This window comes from Amblyomma maculatum, chromosome 9 (genome assembly GCF_055883805.1).
Source record: "Amblyomma maculatum isolate TAMU_Amacu chromosome 9, ASM5588380v1, whole genome shotgun sequence".
NCBI lineage: Eukaryota > Metazoa > Arthropoda > Arachnida > Ixodida > Ixodidae > Amblyomma > Amblyomma maculatum.
This window is the reverse complement of record NC_139352.1, coordinates 13109860-13127784: the sequence shown is the minus strand read 5'-3', so window position 1 is coordinate 13127784 and position 17925 is coordinate 13109860. Positions and strand designations below refer to the sequence as shown.

Genomic DNA, 17925 nt, shown 5'->3' with positions numbered 1-17925 from the left:
GTCCTTATAGAAAAGAGGCATTTAGCTATATTTAATACTATTCAGCCACCTTATGTCTAATCAAATAGCTCTATCATCATCAAAAAAAGGACGAAATCAAAAAAATAAAGAATACTAAGAGGAGCGCTGACTTGCAACGCTACTTTCATAAATCAATTGCTTCCTGGAAGAATATGTCATTAGGTGCGCGCCACTGCTTTTAAAATACTTTTCGTGCTCGGAAAAACAAAACAGTTGCATGTAACCGCTCGTCCCATTCGTATTTTGTTTTGTGCCTTTTGGTCGAAAGTTCACTATCCATTTTGACACGTACTGCACGCTGGTAGGATAAGTAGGTTTTGCGTTTAAGAAAATGCGCTCCATGATGTTCTTAAACTTGCTTTGCATGAATGGGCATTTTGTAAAAAAGATCCGTTCACCGCGTTTTTTCTTGCTTTAAAGCTGTCATGCTGTTTCTTTGCGATGTTTACATACTTTACTCGGAGGTATTCGAAGTAGACGTCACGCATGTAAACCGTAGTATTCAAATTATTTTTGTTGGGCTTTATCATCTAATATGTTCATCAAAGGGCCGCCTATAAAATCTAGTATGTGCACATTCATGATATCCACATGCGAAAGAACCCCAGGTGGTCGAAATTTCCGGAGTCCTCCACTACGGCGTCTCTCATAGCCTGAGTTGCTTTGGGACGTTAAACCCCACAAACCAACCAACCAATTAGATTCACACTGCGCATACGCATGAATGCTATGTCTCCACGGCATACTACAAGGCAATATTATCGCCTAAGCAAAGGAATCACAGAGGCATAATGTTCGATTATGGGTCATTGATTGTACTGTGCAAGGTTGTGTTATCGTCTAAGTAAAGAGATGACACAGGCATCTAGATCATTTAATGTAATCTGCCAATTTTCTTTGGACGATGTAAACTCCCTTATATGTCCAGTAGCCGTCGGTTTTTATTCAGTAATTGAAGTTTTCAACCTCACTGGAATCATCATATCATTTTAATCAAAGAAGGTGGCACTATCCTGACGAAGACGTCGTCATGATTTTTGACACTTCGAGGTCTAAAACGGAGGATGCAAGGGTCCCATGGGTTCGCTTCCCATCCCGGACCCTTACGGAAAAAAGCTGATTTTATTTACAACGCCTTCCAACCCCACCATTCCATATGGTGTCGTGACATCATGCAACCCGTCGATTAATCACACATCGGACGACGTTCATGACCGGAAGAGGACTCAATACCGGCCAATCAGTACCCGGTCATGCCACCTGCCAACTACCTCCTATCAGAGGTGTGTTCGAGACCTGCAGCGTCTCCGAAGCCTCAAGCGGTTGATACCAGCGCCTCCAAAAATTCTTTTTCTAACATGGGAGTACAAAATTCTCTCTTGTTAAAATATGAGCACAAGTTACCGATCATCGCAATGGTGGCATGAAAAAACACGGCGTTGCGGTACACGAACACCCCCGATAAACGTAGTGAACGAGCCCTTTCCACTTTTCAGTATTAGGGAGAGATCTGTGCACTGTTACTACTGCACGAAGTCTGTCTGCTTGTCGCTCTTTCTGAAGATGGATTTTTTTTTTTTTTAAAGAGGCCATGTGTCAGCGCTTATGGTCAGCACTATGATATTAACCAAACGACGTACTTTACATAGATTTCTCCTGACTGGCATTTTTCGCGAACATAACGGCCCCATCGATGCATTGTTTGGCGAGCCACAAGCACGCTTGGCGCGATTCCGCCAAGGGCACATCATTTTTGCTTGCCGCTTTATTTCTTGGTGGCATCCGGGCAATGCGGATGGTCGCCGCGTGGAAGTTCAACTGGGGTCATGTTGGCCAAATTCACTCATCTTCGCGTTGTCCGTTTGCAGCAACGTAATTTTGGGTCTCGGAAGGGGCGTCAGCGACCTGTGGGGCCTGCGGCCAAACACGCTGCTGTTGTCAGCCACCCTATTCACCGCTCTCTTCGGGCTCGTCAGCGAAGGGCTACCCAAGATGCGTCACGTAAGTGGGACCCATGCTAATGCCTGAAGCAATCAAACTTTATGCATTTCTATACCGCATGCGAGCTTCGATGTTTACCTACTCACGAACACCGAGCTCTCCACGTCACCGGAGTCAGCCACACCCCACATCTGGTTTGTACAATTTCATGTACACGCGACTTTTTATCTCTTTTTATCAGCTGGACAGTTGCGCGGCAGCCGGACTCGAACCATAGTCCTTTAGCACACGAGGCGGATGTTATATATCTACGCCATCGTTGACATGCAAGGAAAGTACAGACTATGGATGCTATTGATGCGCCAGAGCATGCTCTTGCATTATTGTTCTCCGCACGGAGTCTACTGACAGCGCGCGAAAGGTTCTCGACCTCCCACCCCATTTGTCTTTCCTACGCCACTCTCACCATACCTTCTCATCATAAGATTAGATAGTGTAATCATCCTATATCCACTTTCTCGCTCGTCACTCGCTCTGCCTTCATCTTTCTCTTCCCAGCTCCCTTACCCTCTTCTCTAAGCGTGGATCGGAGTATTTTCCGTTTTCTGCTTTGCCCGACCAAACCGACACTGACTTAAAACAATTTTTAAAGCATTAGTTCTGCTCCTCCCCGGACAAACCTCAAGGTCAATGGATGATGCATTTGTGAACTTGAACGCACTCTCGCGCTATGCGGCCAACATCGTCTTGTTCATCGTCGCGCTAAGGCACGAGAGCATTATGCTATCGCCACAGCCTATCACGCCTCGTATAAAACTGCAACACATTCTCGTGTTGTGCAGTAAGGATCGTCGTCTTCATATACTTCCAACTGCAAAACACTCTCGCGTTGTGCAGTGAACGTCGGCACCTTCATGAAGTTCCATCTGTGCCGCTCCTTCATTTAACCTATAAGTAAATACGCCATACACAAATGCCATTTCGCTAAAGGCCGCAGCCGTGCCAGACAGGTTGCCGAGACCATCGAACAACGAGAAGCCAGACTAGCCTGTTGCCGAGAAGCTTACCAATCACAGAAGCGAGCAAAGATCGAAGCGGCTGCAGCCGATAGCCAAAGATCGTGGAATTTGGTTGAATAATAGCTGAACCTCTACATTTTTTTTTCAACATTGGGCTTTTATTGCTACAACACCAAGAAATGTGTCATTTCAGCGGTTCCAATGCATCAACTATTTCCCTAGTGCCCTGTTGAAATGTAGACTTAACTAAGCTACTTTAAGTGCCACACTTTAGGAAGTGCTCAGTGAATTGTTTCCTGCTTGTGTTTCTACGTGCATGCGTGCGCCGTCTTCGGCTTCCTGTGCAGTAGAAATCGTCCTCCGACGCAGGCCTTGTACGTCCTGGCTGCTGCCAAGTGCACCTTGTTGTTGGTGCTATTTTGCGGGACCATCTTTCGCGAGGGCGCCTTCCAGGGTATTGGTCAGCTACCCACCTGGAAGCTGGAGCTCTTCGCACACCTTCCGGTGAATGACACGCATTTTTGAACAATTTTGTTTCATTCGTTTACAACTTCGTGGGAAGCACTTGCGACGAGCATTTCTTTACTGATGTACCTAGTTGCGCTAATAGCGCTTGCGTTCAAATTGCTAGAAGCTATTTAATAGGCATCATGCTGATTAACCTTCAATATAATCTGGCAGCGAAGAAGAAGAATGAAATGCCGTATGCACTTACTTGCCGGTTGAACGCAACAGTGCAAATAAGATATAAAAAGCTCAGACTCCTATAACAACTCGTAGTGAAACTTGCACCGTCAAGTAATAGCGTAAGTCCACTTTTTTCTTTTGGTGTGCATGCCTTTACTTTGCATTTGCAACACGCTGTGTATAGCAGATTACGTTCTTCGCGCAGTCCATAATACGCTCCAACCTGCTCAGCTGGTATCAAACATACGCTGAAAAGGAGGGAAAGTAGCACACCGGAATGAATAACCAAAGCCAAGCTGAACACTACATAACTTATTGTATTTCTGAGGAAAGGAGTACGCAAGAAAGGAAGAATGTACGATTGTTTTAAGAGAAGCTACTCTCTGGTGTGAAATACTGGTGGAACCGAGCAGAGCATATGCCTGTTTTTCTTCATTCTTCTCTTTGTAGCGATATTAGCCTATTAACCAAGGTCAAACGATTTTCACAAGCATCATCTTTTAAAATTGATAATTCGGAAAGAACTCGGTTAGAGAGTCTGGTACTCTGTAACCGAGTTACCAAATCACTTAGAGCAAGGTTTTGTAGAAGTTGTAATGAACGGGTTTTCATCGGAGTCTCCAACTCGGAAATAGCTACAGAACATTTTCTGTACTAACGGCAGAATTTCTATGCGGTTCTTGACCGTTAACCTGTTGTAACAGGAATTTCTCTAGTTACAACAGAATTTTCTGTAGTTACAATAGAAACGTTATACAGGAGTACTAGGTTACAGAAAAATACTACAAAAAATACGTTATAGTACTATTACACAAAATTTTAACGTTTACGACAGATATTTTGTCGCAAACATCAGAACTACAAAATATGTTGTATTTTTGACACGGTTCCGTCTAGGCTACGCCTATTACAAAGTTTCCAACCTAGCACCAGTGAATGTTTTCGTCATGTTTCACACAGCATGATAGAGTTACAATGACAAACCTTGCTTCCTAATTGACAACTCCGTAAGATACTTTCCGAATGACGAATTTTATGCAATGGCCATAACCGAGCAGGAAAATACAGCTTCTTAGAAAATTTTTGAAGCTTGCCTGGTTAGTGTTCACATCATGACAGTCGTAAGGGGCAGGGAAGTACCAGTTCATATCATATCTACAGCGCGATAAACTGGACAAGAGAACACAATAACGAGTTGCCAGTCAGCGCTGTGTTTGTCGTTATTGTGTTCTCTTGTCCCGTTTATCGCGCTGTAGATATGGAATGGAGTTCATATCAATCATCGATAAGTTAGTGATCAAGTAATCAGACGACAAAATAACTGTATAATGCACAAGGAAGCTCGAACAAATTTCGTGTGCTTGTTGTGACCACCCCTTTATCTCTCGATTTGTTTCTTTTTGCGATAACGGCGATTCTTCAGTTTCATTGGTCGCAGTCATTTTAGGCTTTTTAGTGAAGCACAGTGGTGTTCAAGTTGTAAAAGTGATTACAAAAGGAGCGGTCAACTATTTCTTCTTCGCTAATTCTTCACGCTAGATCACGATTACTTTCCTGAAGGGGCAAGCTTCATCACATCGCCACCTTTGCTGGAAATGACCCTTTCTTTTGGCTCCACTGTCGTCAGAGCAACTAGGAGAGCTATAACTTTCTCTTTTTTTTTTTTCGGTACATTACACCGTCATTGCAGCCGCCCTGTCAATCATTTCAGTCCAGCCTGTCCTTCAACCAGAGTCGCAATGATGCTGGCGCCGATCACTTCGGCATTCTATTGGGTCCAGCGGCCTCTTTGAGAGGCGCTTTGCTATTGGGATGGCACTCATTTCGCTTTGACGCAGTTGGTCTCTCCAAATAATTCGAGGAAGACCTGCTAGCTGCCTAGATTTAATTCTTCAGGACCACCCAGCGTTAAATCCGAAGACCATTCCTATGGGAAAGACTGAAAATCTTGCTGCTGTTTTACACAGGGTCGCCACTGAAACGCTCCACCGAGGGCTCGATTCGGTTACTTGTGTCCATCGCTTCCTTACTCTACGTGGTAACCGAAAAATCGGGATTGGTTCTTCTCGTCAGACAACCAACGCAGTGGTGGTAATAATAAAGTGGCACCCTACTGCTCGCTGCAGCCGTGACCGCCACCGTGGGTACAACTTTGCCTTTTCGGGTTTAGTTGCTAGCAGCGGCAGGTGCCGGCTCTTTGCTTTCCTGCAACGTTGCGACTACTCGGGCCCACGCTTCATGTCGAGAACCATGACATTGGTTACCCAGCGAGACTCGGAAAATGAATTCGTACGCTGCCTAACAGCACAATCTTACGCCTGCCAACGCGCTTAGCGAAGCCGGTCAAAGCAAGGTATGCCGACGGAGGCACTGGAGGCTACAGTAGCAGTATGGGGCACCTTTCATATATCCACCGCTTCGACGGTTATCTCTGAAAGAGAAACATTCCTGATCAGAGAAAATACTGTTAGCGCGCATGGAAAGGAAGCTATGAACAAGTAATCCGAATTTGCCGCCGTTTTTTAACCTTACCTTTTAGCATTTCGATGGCGGAACCCTTCGGCGGCAGCTTTGTGTGCACCAGAAACAAGACGTTCACACATCTCGCACTTCAGGAACTGGTTCAAATCTACCACTTCAAGGCCCTGACAGACTTCACTCTAAACGGCAAGTAAGGCACGTGCTATGCATCTGAAGAGAGTGACAAGCTCGTCCTGTCAGCAGCCAACAAGTGCCCGTCCAAAGATTAATGTTCCACTCACCGAGACAGCAAGACCTGATAGTATGCCAAAATTATCGGCACCAAACCCTTCATGACTCGGCAAGCGGACAGTCTGTACAGAAGGGATGGAGTTCAACGATGGCGTCATGCACCAGACAGAAGAGTGAAACCTCTCTGAGATCATCTGATAGGAGAGGAGGCAAAAACAATAGGCCGTCCGTCCTCGGGGACAACAATGTCGCAGTGCCTGTTCCTTTAAAGTCCGCCTTCATGGCCAAGTGTGTAGAAGTATCTAAGAATAGACGATGCAGGAGCAAAAGAGAATGTAACAGAATAGAGAAGGGCTTGCGAACTAGCTGCGAGTTCTTGTTTCACCTCCTTTACAACGTATATACAGGCTAATTATAGTACCTCGCAATCCTTTCAGACTAGTTCCCTATTACATGATAAAGCGATTAGCAGGACTTTTATGAAATTAATAAAGGAGCCTGGCGGATTGTAATGTTTCTAAAACACTGCTGACAATGGTTTAAAAGTTTTTACAAAGGTCAATAAGATATATTTCCGTAGGCACTTCATTTGTTTGTGACAGAGATAGAGCTTCCAAATTCTGTATGCTCACAATGATGACAAAGGTGAATCTTTGCATAAACAATCATTATGCATTCTTCGCACCTTGCTTTCGCATAGATGTGGCAAGACGTGGTGGCCTTCGCCGTATTCGGTATCGGTCTAGGCGGCTACGGCATCAGCTTCATCGGCGCCCACAATTCCTTCCAGAACAACTTTGTCAAGTAAGTGTGAATCGTATACATTACCCACCTTTGCTTATTGCTAACGGCTGGCTTTCCACATAAGTAAAGAATCGACAGGTCTTCGTACCAGACTCTCAACTTTCCTTGGTCCTCCCTCAATTCAGCCATTGGTGAGTCCAAGTGGGCCGCATGCATCAATTTGTAGCAGTTCCCCTTCTCACCTACATATTCATTATCATTCTCGTTCTGTTTGAGAATTAGTAAAATGCAATTACGAACAGTTATGAATAAAAGAGATTGAGGATGCTTTAATAATGCGGGATTTTATAATGGCTCTTCATTCACTACGTATCCCAGGGGCTGAATTGCAGAGCACGCCCAATTACTTCAAAGCGCAAAATAGGACGATAGGCCTAAAATAAATAGATCATATACCAATGTTCAATTCCTTGAAAGGGAGCAATGTAAGGAAGCATTCGGCGTAGAAATTAAATCAATATTTTTAAGTGTGGTGCCCAAAACGACTATCACTTCAATACACATGAGTGAAATATTAAGCATAACAATGACAAGGATCATATTTTCTAAGCACTTTGAGATCCCTGCTGATTTTTACACTACCTCTCAGCGGAGGAGTATCCCTATTACACTTGTATTGTATTGTATCTGTAGTAACTCACGGGCAAAAGTGACGAAGCTATCAAATTGCTTTGAATATGGACTGAAGCCAGTGGAGCTATGCGAATAGAACTTAAGGTGTAGAAACACTGGAAGACGGGAGACTGAAATAATGGATCGGGGGGGGGGGGGGGGGGGGGGTAATGATATCCAACCGAAGTCAAGAAGAACGACCGGAGGCATAGAATGAGTTGTGAGGACGAAATATCCGATGTCCATTTAAGCAAACGGCCGATTTGAACATGCCGCAATGCACAAGACCTTGCAGATAAACGTGAGCCAGTGAGGTTACAAATCTTGGTGGGATGAGGTTGTGGCAGTTGACAATGGCCCCAAACAACTTGGCGAGTTGTGGAAGAAGAGGCCTTTTTTCTACGCTGCGCTAAAGAACGTGGTGATAACGTATTGTTTTTGTCGCAGTTCTCTGCTCAGAATACAATGGCGACGTCATTTTCTGGCCAAATAACGGTTGGTGTCTTTTTTCATCCCGTCTTCTTCGTCCAGTTTTGAATGTTCTGAAAGTAATTTAGTAATTTTCATAAGGATAGGGCTGCAATTCCTTCAGCATGAACACCTGCATTCTTCAAGTTTCTGACCCATCCAGAGGCTCAGCCTGCGACTGCTCGACTGCTAAATCGAACAACACTAATTCGATGCCGACTGCGGAGGCCGAGTTTCCATAAAGTCGAAACGCAGGCACGCTTGTAGTCTGTGGTGTCACTGCAAGTTAAAGAGGCCCAGGTAGTCGAAACTATCCGAACCCCTCCACTACGGTGTCTCCATAGCTTGAATTTATTTAGGAAGTTATACCTGCGACGATCCCAGATGGTATCCGCAAGGGTCGTTTCTACTGCACACTAGCTCATCTGCGTGGGGAAGAAACGGGAAGGTAATGAGAGGAATATACGCTCTCCCTCCTTATAACGTAGAGGGCCAGTCTGACTGCCGCTAACGATGTGAGCGGTTTGCCTTCTGGGCGCCTCATCCTGGACCCGCTTCAGAGTATGGTGGAGACCGTTTAAGCATTCTTAAGGCTTGGCCCTTACAACACTAAACAACGGCATCAATCGAACTAATGTACTGAGCCTTTGCAGAATCCGTGGAAAGATTAAATACATGACACACGAGAGGAGACATAGAATAGGACGAGCAGTTCTGCAGACGATAACCAACTAGCCCAAGAACTCTTGCTAAAGCATCTTAAGTTTTGCTTAGTAATCTAGAAAACTAGAAGCTTACGTGCAAATATCTTTAGTTTTTTTTTTTTTTTTTTTTTTTTTTTTTTTTTTCAATGATAGAATAAACGCGCGTCTTAACAGTACAATTTGCAACTAGCGTAGGCAGTGCCTTGTGTTTCTGTCAGATCTGCTGTGACAGTACAATATGAAATGCAAATTTCTAACCTTCACTTATCTCAGTTCGCGGTGGGACTGAGTTCATCATTTGTTCCTCTTCTGCGCAGAGACATCGTTTTCGTGTTGGTCGTCGACACGGTGACATGTCTGGGCACGGCGTCGGTGATATTTTTCGTGTTTGGCAGCTACGGCTACAAGACTGGCCTCGAAATCGACCAGATCATGGGAAGCAGTGAGTTACAGGCGAACAGTCACTGGCTATACTTCACCGGTGAACACTCCTTGCGGTAACGTCGCCTCCTATTTTGCGGCCGCCAAAATAGAACTAATTCTAAGGCGTCCACATTCGGCTTAAACGTCAGTGCAACGAGAAAATGTCGCAACAGAGGCCTTTTTTGTTGCTTGTGTAAATAAATCAGTGACGATAACGGCATCAATACTTCAAAGATCATTTATGCAAACGGCGCATTAGAAGGTTTAGCTAGGAAAACATTGCTTTTAACGATCGGTGCAATGTTAAGAAAAATGACTGCTAGGCAATGCAAAAAATATTTATATAGATTACATGTTATCGCTGCACTTCTAGTCAATATTTCAAATTTGGTATTTCGATGGAACTTTAGTAGCCGTTATGTCGCTGCTTTCTTCGTAGATTTTATCTACACGCCGATGAACGCACAAAAGCACAAGTGATCCCTACGCCGGCTGCCGTTTCGACACACCAAAAGTTATACACAGCGATGACAACGTGTGCGGCAGAATTATATTTTCTTTCACATTGTCACGTAGTGGTGACGACGTCGGTTGCGACAAATGAGGAGGCTTGAAGTTCACTGGAATAGATTCTTTATTGGGCTCACTTGCGCCCGAAAAAGAACTAAGCGATTCGGCGGCGATAACAGCAAAGTGCTCGCTGGTAATTGAACAAAATGCCCATCGCACACGTCAAAGCTCAATTTAAAGGTGCCAAGGAAAAGTCTAGATAAAGCTAAAGATAAAGATAAAGAAAAGAACAAATAAAGATTTGAATGGTTTGCGGTAATACAGAATTTTAAGCACGTTAGAAAAATTGAATAAACATGACGGTAGGTGAATACGCTGTTTATCACAATGCATTTATGAAGAAAGAATATGATGATTAGAAAGTTATTGCGGCCACTGCTTGCGTCGTCTGGTTATCGTGGTTCCTTCAGCGCGCCGTCTCCCCCCCCCCCCCCCCCCCCCCCCCCCCCCCCCTCCTTCTACGAGCTCGCTTTTATATTTTCACCCATACTGTAATCGCAGACCCACACCTCTGCTGAAGAGGCACTAAAAGCTGTTTGCGTGTATAGCTCGACCACATTTGCGAGTAGGTGTAACAAATTCACACCGCTTGTTGGGCTTGTTGCTGCATACTTGAATTGGTGAAAAACATTGCGCGGAACCATGCTCACCACGTATCGTCTCGTCTTTCTTGTGGTGTGCATGGCTCAGCACAATTTTTTCCAGCAATTCAGATATAATAAAAAATACGGCTCCTCCACCAAGTGAAATGTGGATTTAATAGTTTGATCGAACGTCTAGCGCTGCCAGTAGTTCGGGCACAGCAGGATCGAATTGCCAGCCGCAGGGCACAGCTTCAGCTCGAGAGATGGGCGCCGGAGACAAGCGATGGTGATGGCGATGCCGCAGCGTTGTCTGTTCTTTGTCTTTACAGGCATTCTAATTCATTTTCTTCTCTCTTTCTATACGCCCTGCGCAGACGTTGTGGAGGACTTGGCCTTTATTCAGGTGCCGCAGGCGCTGCTCTCGACCGAGACGACTGGCGCACTTCTGCTGGCTTTCCTCCTCTTTGTGGCCGTCACGGGGTTCGGCCCTTTGGTATGTGGCCCGCAAAAGTCTAGTGAGGCAATGTGTATGGCCGTTACTTTGTTTTCGGACACTAAATTATTTTTAGTTTAGCTTTAAAAAAATACCAAAAAAAAACACACTTTCTTATCTTTCATTCATTCGCTGTGAAGACGCAGATAGGGATTTGGTTTATGGGATTTAACGTCCCAAAGCGACTCAGGCTATGAGAGACGCCGTATTGGAGAGCTCCAGAAGTTTCGACCACTTGGGGATCTTTAACGTGATCTGATATCGCACAGCACACCGGCGCCTTGCTCTTCGCCCCTACTCGAAAAGCGGCCGCTGTGGCCCCCGCATGTTTAGGCCCAGCGTTCGAGCGCCCTAACCACTGCACCACCACGGCGAGCTGAGATAGTGACAAGACCCTCATACGGTAGTGCCGCATGCCACTCTTGTCACCTTAGCTCCTGAACGCTGATGGAGCCCTGCACTCTTTTGTTATTTATAACCAGCGCGATTGTGTCGACACCAAGCGGTGGTATCGTCATTACATTTCGATGATGTCTATCCATCTTTTCAATAATCAAATTGCACTGGGAGTGCACGCAATAATATATGGCTCACTGATGGGCCAAAGGGGAACTTCAACCCCTAGGCATGCTGCATGTAGTGACACTCACATTACGTGTAGACGCATGCTTTACCTGCGAACAACTGTATTAGGTCACGCGAAAATGCGTCTTTTTCAATTATAACTAAGTTGATCTGACTGCCCAACATGCTATCAAGCAGCGTTTTTCTATGGCTAAACAGAGGGCGAATACGCAGGTTGAATTCGTGCAGGTCATGTCAAGAATGGAGATGTCGGGATAGCATTTTGCAAAAAGCGAGTTTAGCTCAAATCCTAACGGAATGTCAAGCAAATAGTGATCGAACCTACTCAAATAAGAATATTGTTGCGAATAATCGCTGCTTTTACGAACACTTCGGTAAAGCTACCCTTCCTGCAAAATGGTTGGTTGGTTGGTTGGTTGGTTGGTTTGTGGGGTTTAACGTCCCAAAGCAACTCAGGCTATGAAAGACGCCGTAGTGGAGGACTCCGGAAATTTCGACCACCTGGGGTTCTTTAACGTGCGCTGCTATCGCACAGCACACGGATGCTTTGCTTTTCGCCTCCATCGAAAAGCGGCCGCCGAGGCCGGGATTCGATCCCGCGTCCTTGGGAACAGTAGTCAAGCGCCGTAACCACTGCGCCACCCCGGCGGGGTGGTAAAGTGCTAGCGGTGGCCTGCCCCGCCGGGGTGGTGCAGTGGTAAGACGCCCGACTACTGTCCGGAGTTCCCGGGCTCGAACCCGTCCTCGGCGGCTGCGTTTCGATGGAGGCGAAACGCAGTGGCGTCCGTGTGCTGTGCGATGTCAGCGCACATTAAAGATCCCCAGGCGGTCGAAATTACTCCGTAGCCCTCCACTACGGCTCCCCTTTCTCTCTTTCCACTTTCACTCCCACCTTCATCCCTTCCCTTACGGCGCGGTTCAGGTGTCCACAGAGTAAGTGTGACAGATACTGCGCCTTTCCCTTCCTATGAACCAATTATTATTATTACTAGCGGTAGCCACGCACAATGTATAAGTGCCATCAAAATCCCACGAGTGCACTGCGTCGCGACGCTTAACATCGCATCACGCGCATATGAATTGCGACCGCATGATGCGCGGTGTCGGAGTTAGTCTTATTATAGAGCGCTGCTATTGTGCGCACGTTTGTCGGCTGAGCCGCTTCGGCGTCCCGAGTAAGAGTACGCGCGGAAAAACCGCGCGGCCAGCCAAGAGTGAAAAAGCGCGAAAAGGAATGCTTAAGCGCGTGAGTTTGAAAGTGTTAAGAAGTGTAGAGTGAAAAGGCTAGGCGTTGGCGGCAGCACCTCAGCCGCTCGGAGTTGCGGGGTCAGCTTCCCCCTAGCTCTGCGTCGTCGCTCGCTCGTCGGTCACCCAAAACACCCCACCGAGCTGACTTCGAGTGGCAAAGAGGCCGGCATCAAACGCCATAGGCGCTTCCTCCCTCTCTCTGGCTCCCCAGTTCAGTGCTTTCCTCTCTCGTTCCTTTCGCTTTGTCAAAATTTTTCCAGACAATTAAGGAGCCTATAAATATGAAGGCGAAAGCTGCTGCACACGACAGTTTGTCCGCGTGGGCTACACCGCTCATAGCGTTGCCTTCCAAGTGTAAACCGTCTGTAAAAGTAAAATAGCACGAAACAGTGTCAGCCAGTTCTTTCAAAATGATTGACGCTACCGGTGATTTTTTGTACGCCTCTGGTGCTAAACGAATTACACGAGCGACGTCTAAGCACAAGCTAGGCTCAGCCACCGATAGGGCTCTGCTGTTCACTTCGCCGAAGCTGCACAGAGCTGCGCTCGAATTTCGCGTTTGGAAATATCGTAATTTTCTTCATAATTTTATGCAAAATTCTTCGATGAAAATGGCGGCGGGAGTAATTCAACATTTTTGCTTTTTATTGAAAGGCTGTTAAATGACTTCATGCTTTAGGAATAATTTTCACGCGCAGTATTTGGCGCTTTCGAGAAATTCAACAGAGGAGCGATTTCAGGTTTGCTACTCCAAAGGCTTGAAAATTTGCACAAGCGTACATAAAAGCCGACAAGTACAAGCAACCGCCTTGCCCGCACTCATCGAGCGTTTGTTTACTTTGGTCTGAGAAGTTAAACGAATTTCATCAGCTGTTCCTTCTAAGCGTCGACGCATCTATGTTTAGTGTGCCGCGAAATCGTGTCATCCTCGACCGGCAGCGCTGGCTTTCTCTGAGGTGGACACTCACTTCAATTACGCCTCTCTATGTTTACAGTGCCTGGCTACTCCAGCATTATTAATACCTTAACACCACGATCCCCTCACCTCACACCTCGTTAAAGTGCGCTTTAACCTCGTGGATACCATCTAGACGCACTGCTCTGTCCATTGTCTGGCAGAGGAACGCTGAAAGGGTATAGTGTGCATTTGAAATGACAGAACAGAGAGAAAGAGAGAGAACGCTCCTATTTTTTATCAGGCACCGATGTATGTATTGGCACCACTCCTCTAATGGCACGTTTCTGATGCCCCTCAAAAGGATTGGCCATCTGACGAGCAGTTCGCACTAACTGCCAATCAACTGTATTGCGATAGCTGGCTAAAACAGTGAAGGCCCCAATTCAATCTTCTGATTCATTGGTTTTACTAAAATGTATGCCACCAGTCAATTGAAATTTCAAAATCGGCTTCATTTGCAAGCATTCACACCTTATACAAACGCTCAAGAGGACTCGTACATCAAGCTCCGCAAGAAAGGTTGTGCGTGCCGGACCTTACCGCAGTGAGCTTGCTATGTATAAAAACTACCCAGAACACTATGCCAACGTTTCTCATGAATCAATCAATCTTTATTGGTCATTGAACTGCGTTGGCTTTACAGGTAAAACCCCAGAACTTGTACAAAAATTGTGAAAGGGGTTTAAATAACTAACAATGCCCTAAAAGCAATTACGCAAACCTAAATTAGAAAAAAACAAAACAATTAAAAATACGTGACTATAGAGACATTAGACCTTATTTAGACAGTAAAAGTAAAACATTCAAATTATTGATAAAATGTGCTGCCTTAGCTCCTTGGACAATCGTTGGTAGTAATCTATGCCTTGAAGGTGTGGCCGTAGTGCGTTCCAATAATTTATTCCAGTATATGTAAATGAATAAGCGCCATAATTAGTTCTAATGTGTGGGGCTTGTAGAGTAGCCGTGATGATCGAGTCGAGTAGGCATTGTTTCATTACAGAAGTTTCACACCATGGGCAAATTTATACCTTATTCAGTATTTTAAACGTTACATTGGTAATGGCCATGCTATCTGGATGCTCAAGATATTAAAATGCCGCAAGGTGAACGCTACACTGTCTCGTTTGTGCAAAAATATATAATGCGTAGAACAGTGTTTTGGGCAACCTGCTAGATGAAGCCTTGGACGATACGACGAGCCGTACACAGCTAGTGCATAAATTATATGTGAATTTACAAGACTTGTAAATGGTCGGTAGCGTTTATATAGGAAAAAAATGCCGTAATTTATAAAATAAGGTTATGTTTCAGTAAACCTTCGAATATACCTTTTGTTGCAATGTTTTGAAAAGCGGTGTTATTAAGAAGAACGTTATAAATTTTTAAGGAGGAGGAGGAGAAAAAACTTTATTTAAATAAAAAAAAACGTAAACACTCAAAGGAGGACCTCTTAGTCCAGGAGCCCTCTGGCTGTTCCCGCTCGACCAGCCGCAACTGATCTGCAGGTTGCGTGGCCGAGTGTTTCTTGCATGAACATTATGTAGTTACTTTTGGGCGTTTTCAGTGTTAACTCATTAATGTGGCCACGCAATAACCGCACTGACTCCCCACCCCCTTTTTCTTGGAGGGCATATAGCTCGACTCGTACCAGCTACAAAACAAGCAGACCACTGCGCCGCCAGCCTGCTGTCTAAATAAAACGAGCACGTAATCCGCTCAATGAAGTATTTCCTCTCTCTCTCGCTAGTGTGTACTCAGAGACTAGTAAAATATGCTGCCCATGCAAACGTTTCCATGGTGCCCAATATTACGCGGGAGAACAAGGTCCCCGTGCAAGCCGTTGTCGGCGTTGTTGTCCGTTGTTAACGCGAAAATCTACCATGAATGAAAGAAAAAAAAGTGTGTGTGCAACACTATTGCGTAACTAACGATGGAGTACCCCCGACGTTGCATCGAACGTAAACAGCGCATTCCTCTGAACGCGCACTGGGACGCATCAAGTTTTAAGAAGCGGCGTTCGAGCTTACCGCTGACGTCATCACTCGGCAGGCCATAGGAAAAATAAATACAGAGAATGGTAAAATCTGACAAAACTACCGCGGTGTTTGTGAAAGGCATCTAACCTTTAAGCCTAAGTGTCTCCCTAATTTTTTCGGATAATGTGCTCAGTTAGGTTGTCATAAAAGCACTGTTCGGTCTAAGCTTCACAAGACAGCGGGCATCATAGCTGGACATCATGGACCCCAGCCCGAAACGATTTTTGGAGTCCGCGAAACGCACGCCAACAACAACAACAACAACAAAAAAAAAAAAGGTTTGGTTAGGTTTGGTTTGTAGGGTTTAACGTCCCAAAGCGACTCAGGCTATGAGAGACGTCGTAGTGAAGGACTCCGAAAATTTCGACCGCCTGGGGTTCCTTAACGTGCACCGATATCGCACAGCACACGGGCGCCTTGCTTTTCGCCCCCATCGAAAAGCGGCCGCCAAGGCCGGGATTCGACCCCGCATCCTTGGGAACAGTAGTCGAGCGCCGTAACCACTGCGCCACCCCGGCAGGGTAACGCCGCGACAGCTCTAGGCTGGCTGGACACCGTTTTGCAGGGCTAAAAGCTCGGAGGTTCAAAGCCGACTTCAGTTTCTCAAAGCGGAAGAAACACAACAAGATTGCGGACGCGGAGAGTGCACGCGGGACAGAGAAAGCGTCTACGGAGTTTGTTGACGTCAGCATCGGTGAAATGTGAACCCTGGCTGCACTGCTGTATGGTTCTGGTGCGCAAAGCTTCTTAGGTGTCCGACGAGCGGGCAGCCAGGTGTTGGGAAAAGTCAAATCCCTTCTAGCGGCATGCATACCGGGGTTCCGACGCGTCGCCTCTTCCTCACATCCTCTGCAGGCTGTGACGAAGAGGCGACGAAAATAAATAAAAGGGAAGGAACAAACCCGCCTATAGAGGATGTGCGGATATATTGATAGTGTGTAACTACAGCCTAACAGTAAAAACGCATAAAAGAGAAGACAAGACGACACGGTATTGATATTGATAGTTACGGTGCAGTTTTACTAAATGTGAAAAAATTAGTTCGAAACCATTTTCTCATAATTCGTTTAACATTTGTTATGCGATGGCCTCCAGTTTCGTAGTTTATATTTTCCTCCAAAAGCCCTAAGTAAAAATTTAATTAGGTGTTTAATCATCTAAAGTAATCATCTAATTATTTATCCACATCACGTTCATAATGCCCGCGTTGTTGTGCAGCCAACCATCACAGAACGCATCGGCTTATAACTCATTATTTCTAAGTGTAAAATAAGTAAAGTAAAACTCGCTGCTTGTAATATTTAAACAGCTCACAAGTAAAAGCATACCGTAGTAATTGTCTTAATATCATTAAAAACTGGACAGTGCCCAGAAGGAAGCGAAAATGGAGTGCTGTGAACGAAGAGTGGAGAAGGCGCCGCAGTTTATTTAGACCTCATGGGGTGTTTTAACTTCACTAGCAGCACTAGCAGCGCACAGCCAGTTTGAATGCCTGTACTGTATGATCGCTTCTTCGTAGTATTTAGTGGCCTCGATTTAATGAGTCAGCCGGAAGTTTGGCTATAGCTTGCAGAAATACATTTTTTACATATTGTGATTTTTGGCTGAAATGGTGGAATTATATCGGCTATTCTAGATAGCTAAAGAACGAAAGGAAACAAATAACGCGTAGCCTTACTGTGCGATCATTATTATGCGTCACCATTGGTGAGCTTTCTGTAATATCAGCAACTCGAATAAACTAAGGTGTAGCTGTACAGTACTGCAACACTGCAGCACTGATGTCAGCGCCCACAAGAGAGCGTGGAGGAAGCCGGAGAGGCTTCTTCCGCTTCTTTTTACAGGGTGCAGTCCCCCAAGGCCAAATATCGTGCACAGCACTCCGTTGTCTGAAGGTTTGAGAGTAAGGATATACGACACCATTCCTTAACAAGCAGCTTCCGGGGTGCCATTTCTCGTTTGTACAGAGGTCAGCAGCTTGCAGTATTTCTTACAGCATTTGGCGTTATTTGAGCGTGACGTCTATTGATGATTAGAGAAAGTTGTTTGGCACTCAC

General features: G+C 45.5%; 2 protein-coding genes across 2 annotated transcripts in view; one reads left to right on the top strand and one right to left on the bottom strand.

Moving 5' to 3' along the window:
- The window catches only part of LOC146178353 (sodium- and chloride-dependent neutral and basic amino acid transporter B(0+)-like), a 31810-nt gene that overhangs the window by 9244 nt on the left and 4641 nt on the right, over positions 1-17925 (top strand). Inside the window, exons 5-9 of the mRNA XM_084579679.1 lie at positions 1890-2022; positions 3351-3485; positions 7081-7184; positions 9286-9410; positions 10920-11038. Of these exons, the coding sequence (XP_084435805.1) occupies positions 1890-2022; positions 3351-3485; positions 7081-7184; positions 9286-9410; positions 10920-11038 (616 nt within the window). The remainder of the gene's footprint in view (positions 1-1889; positions 2023-3350; positions 3486-7080; positions 7185-9285; positions 9411-10919; positions 11039-17925) is intronic.
- The window catches only part of LOC146178354 (uncharacterized), a 72502-nt gene that overhangs the window by 54358 nt on the left and 219 nt on the right, over positions 1-17925 (bottom strand). The gene's annotated exons all lie outside the window — the stretch shown is intronic.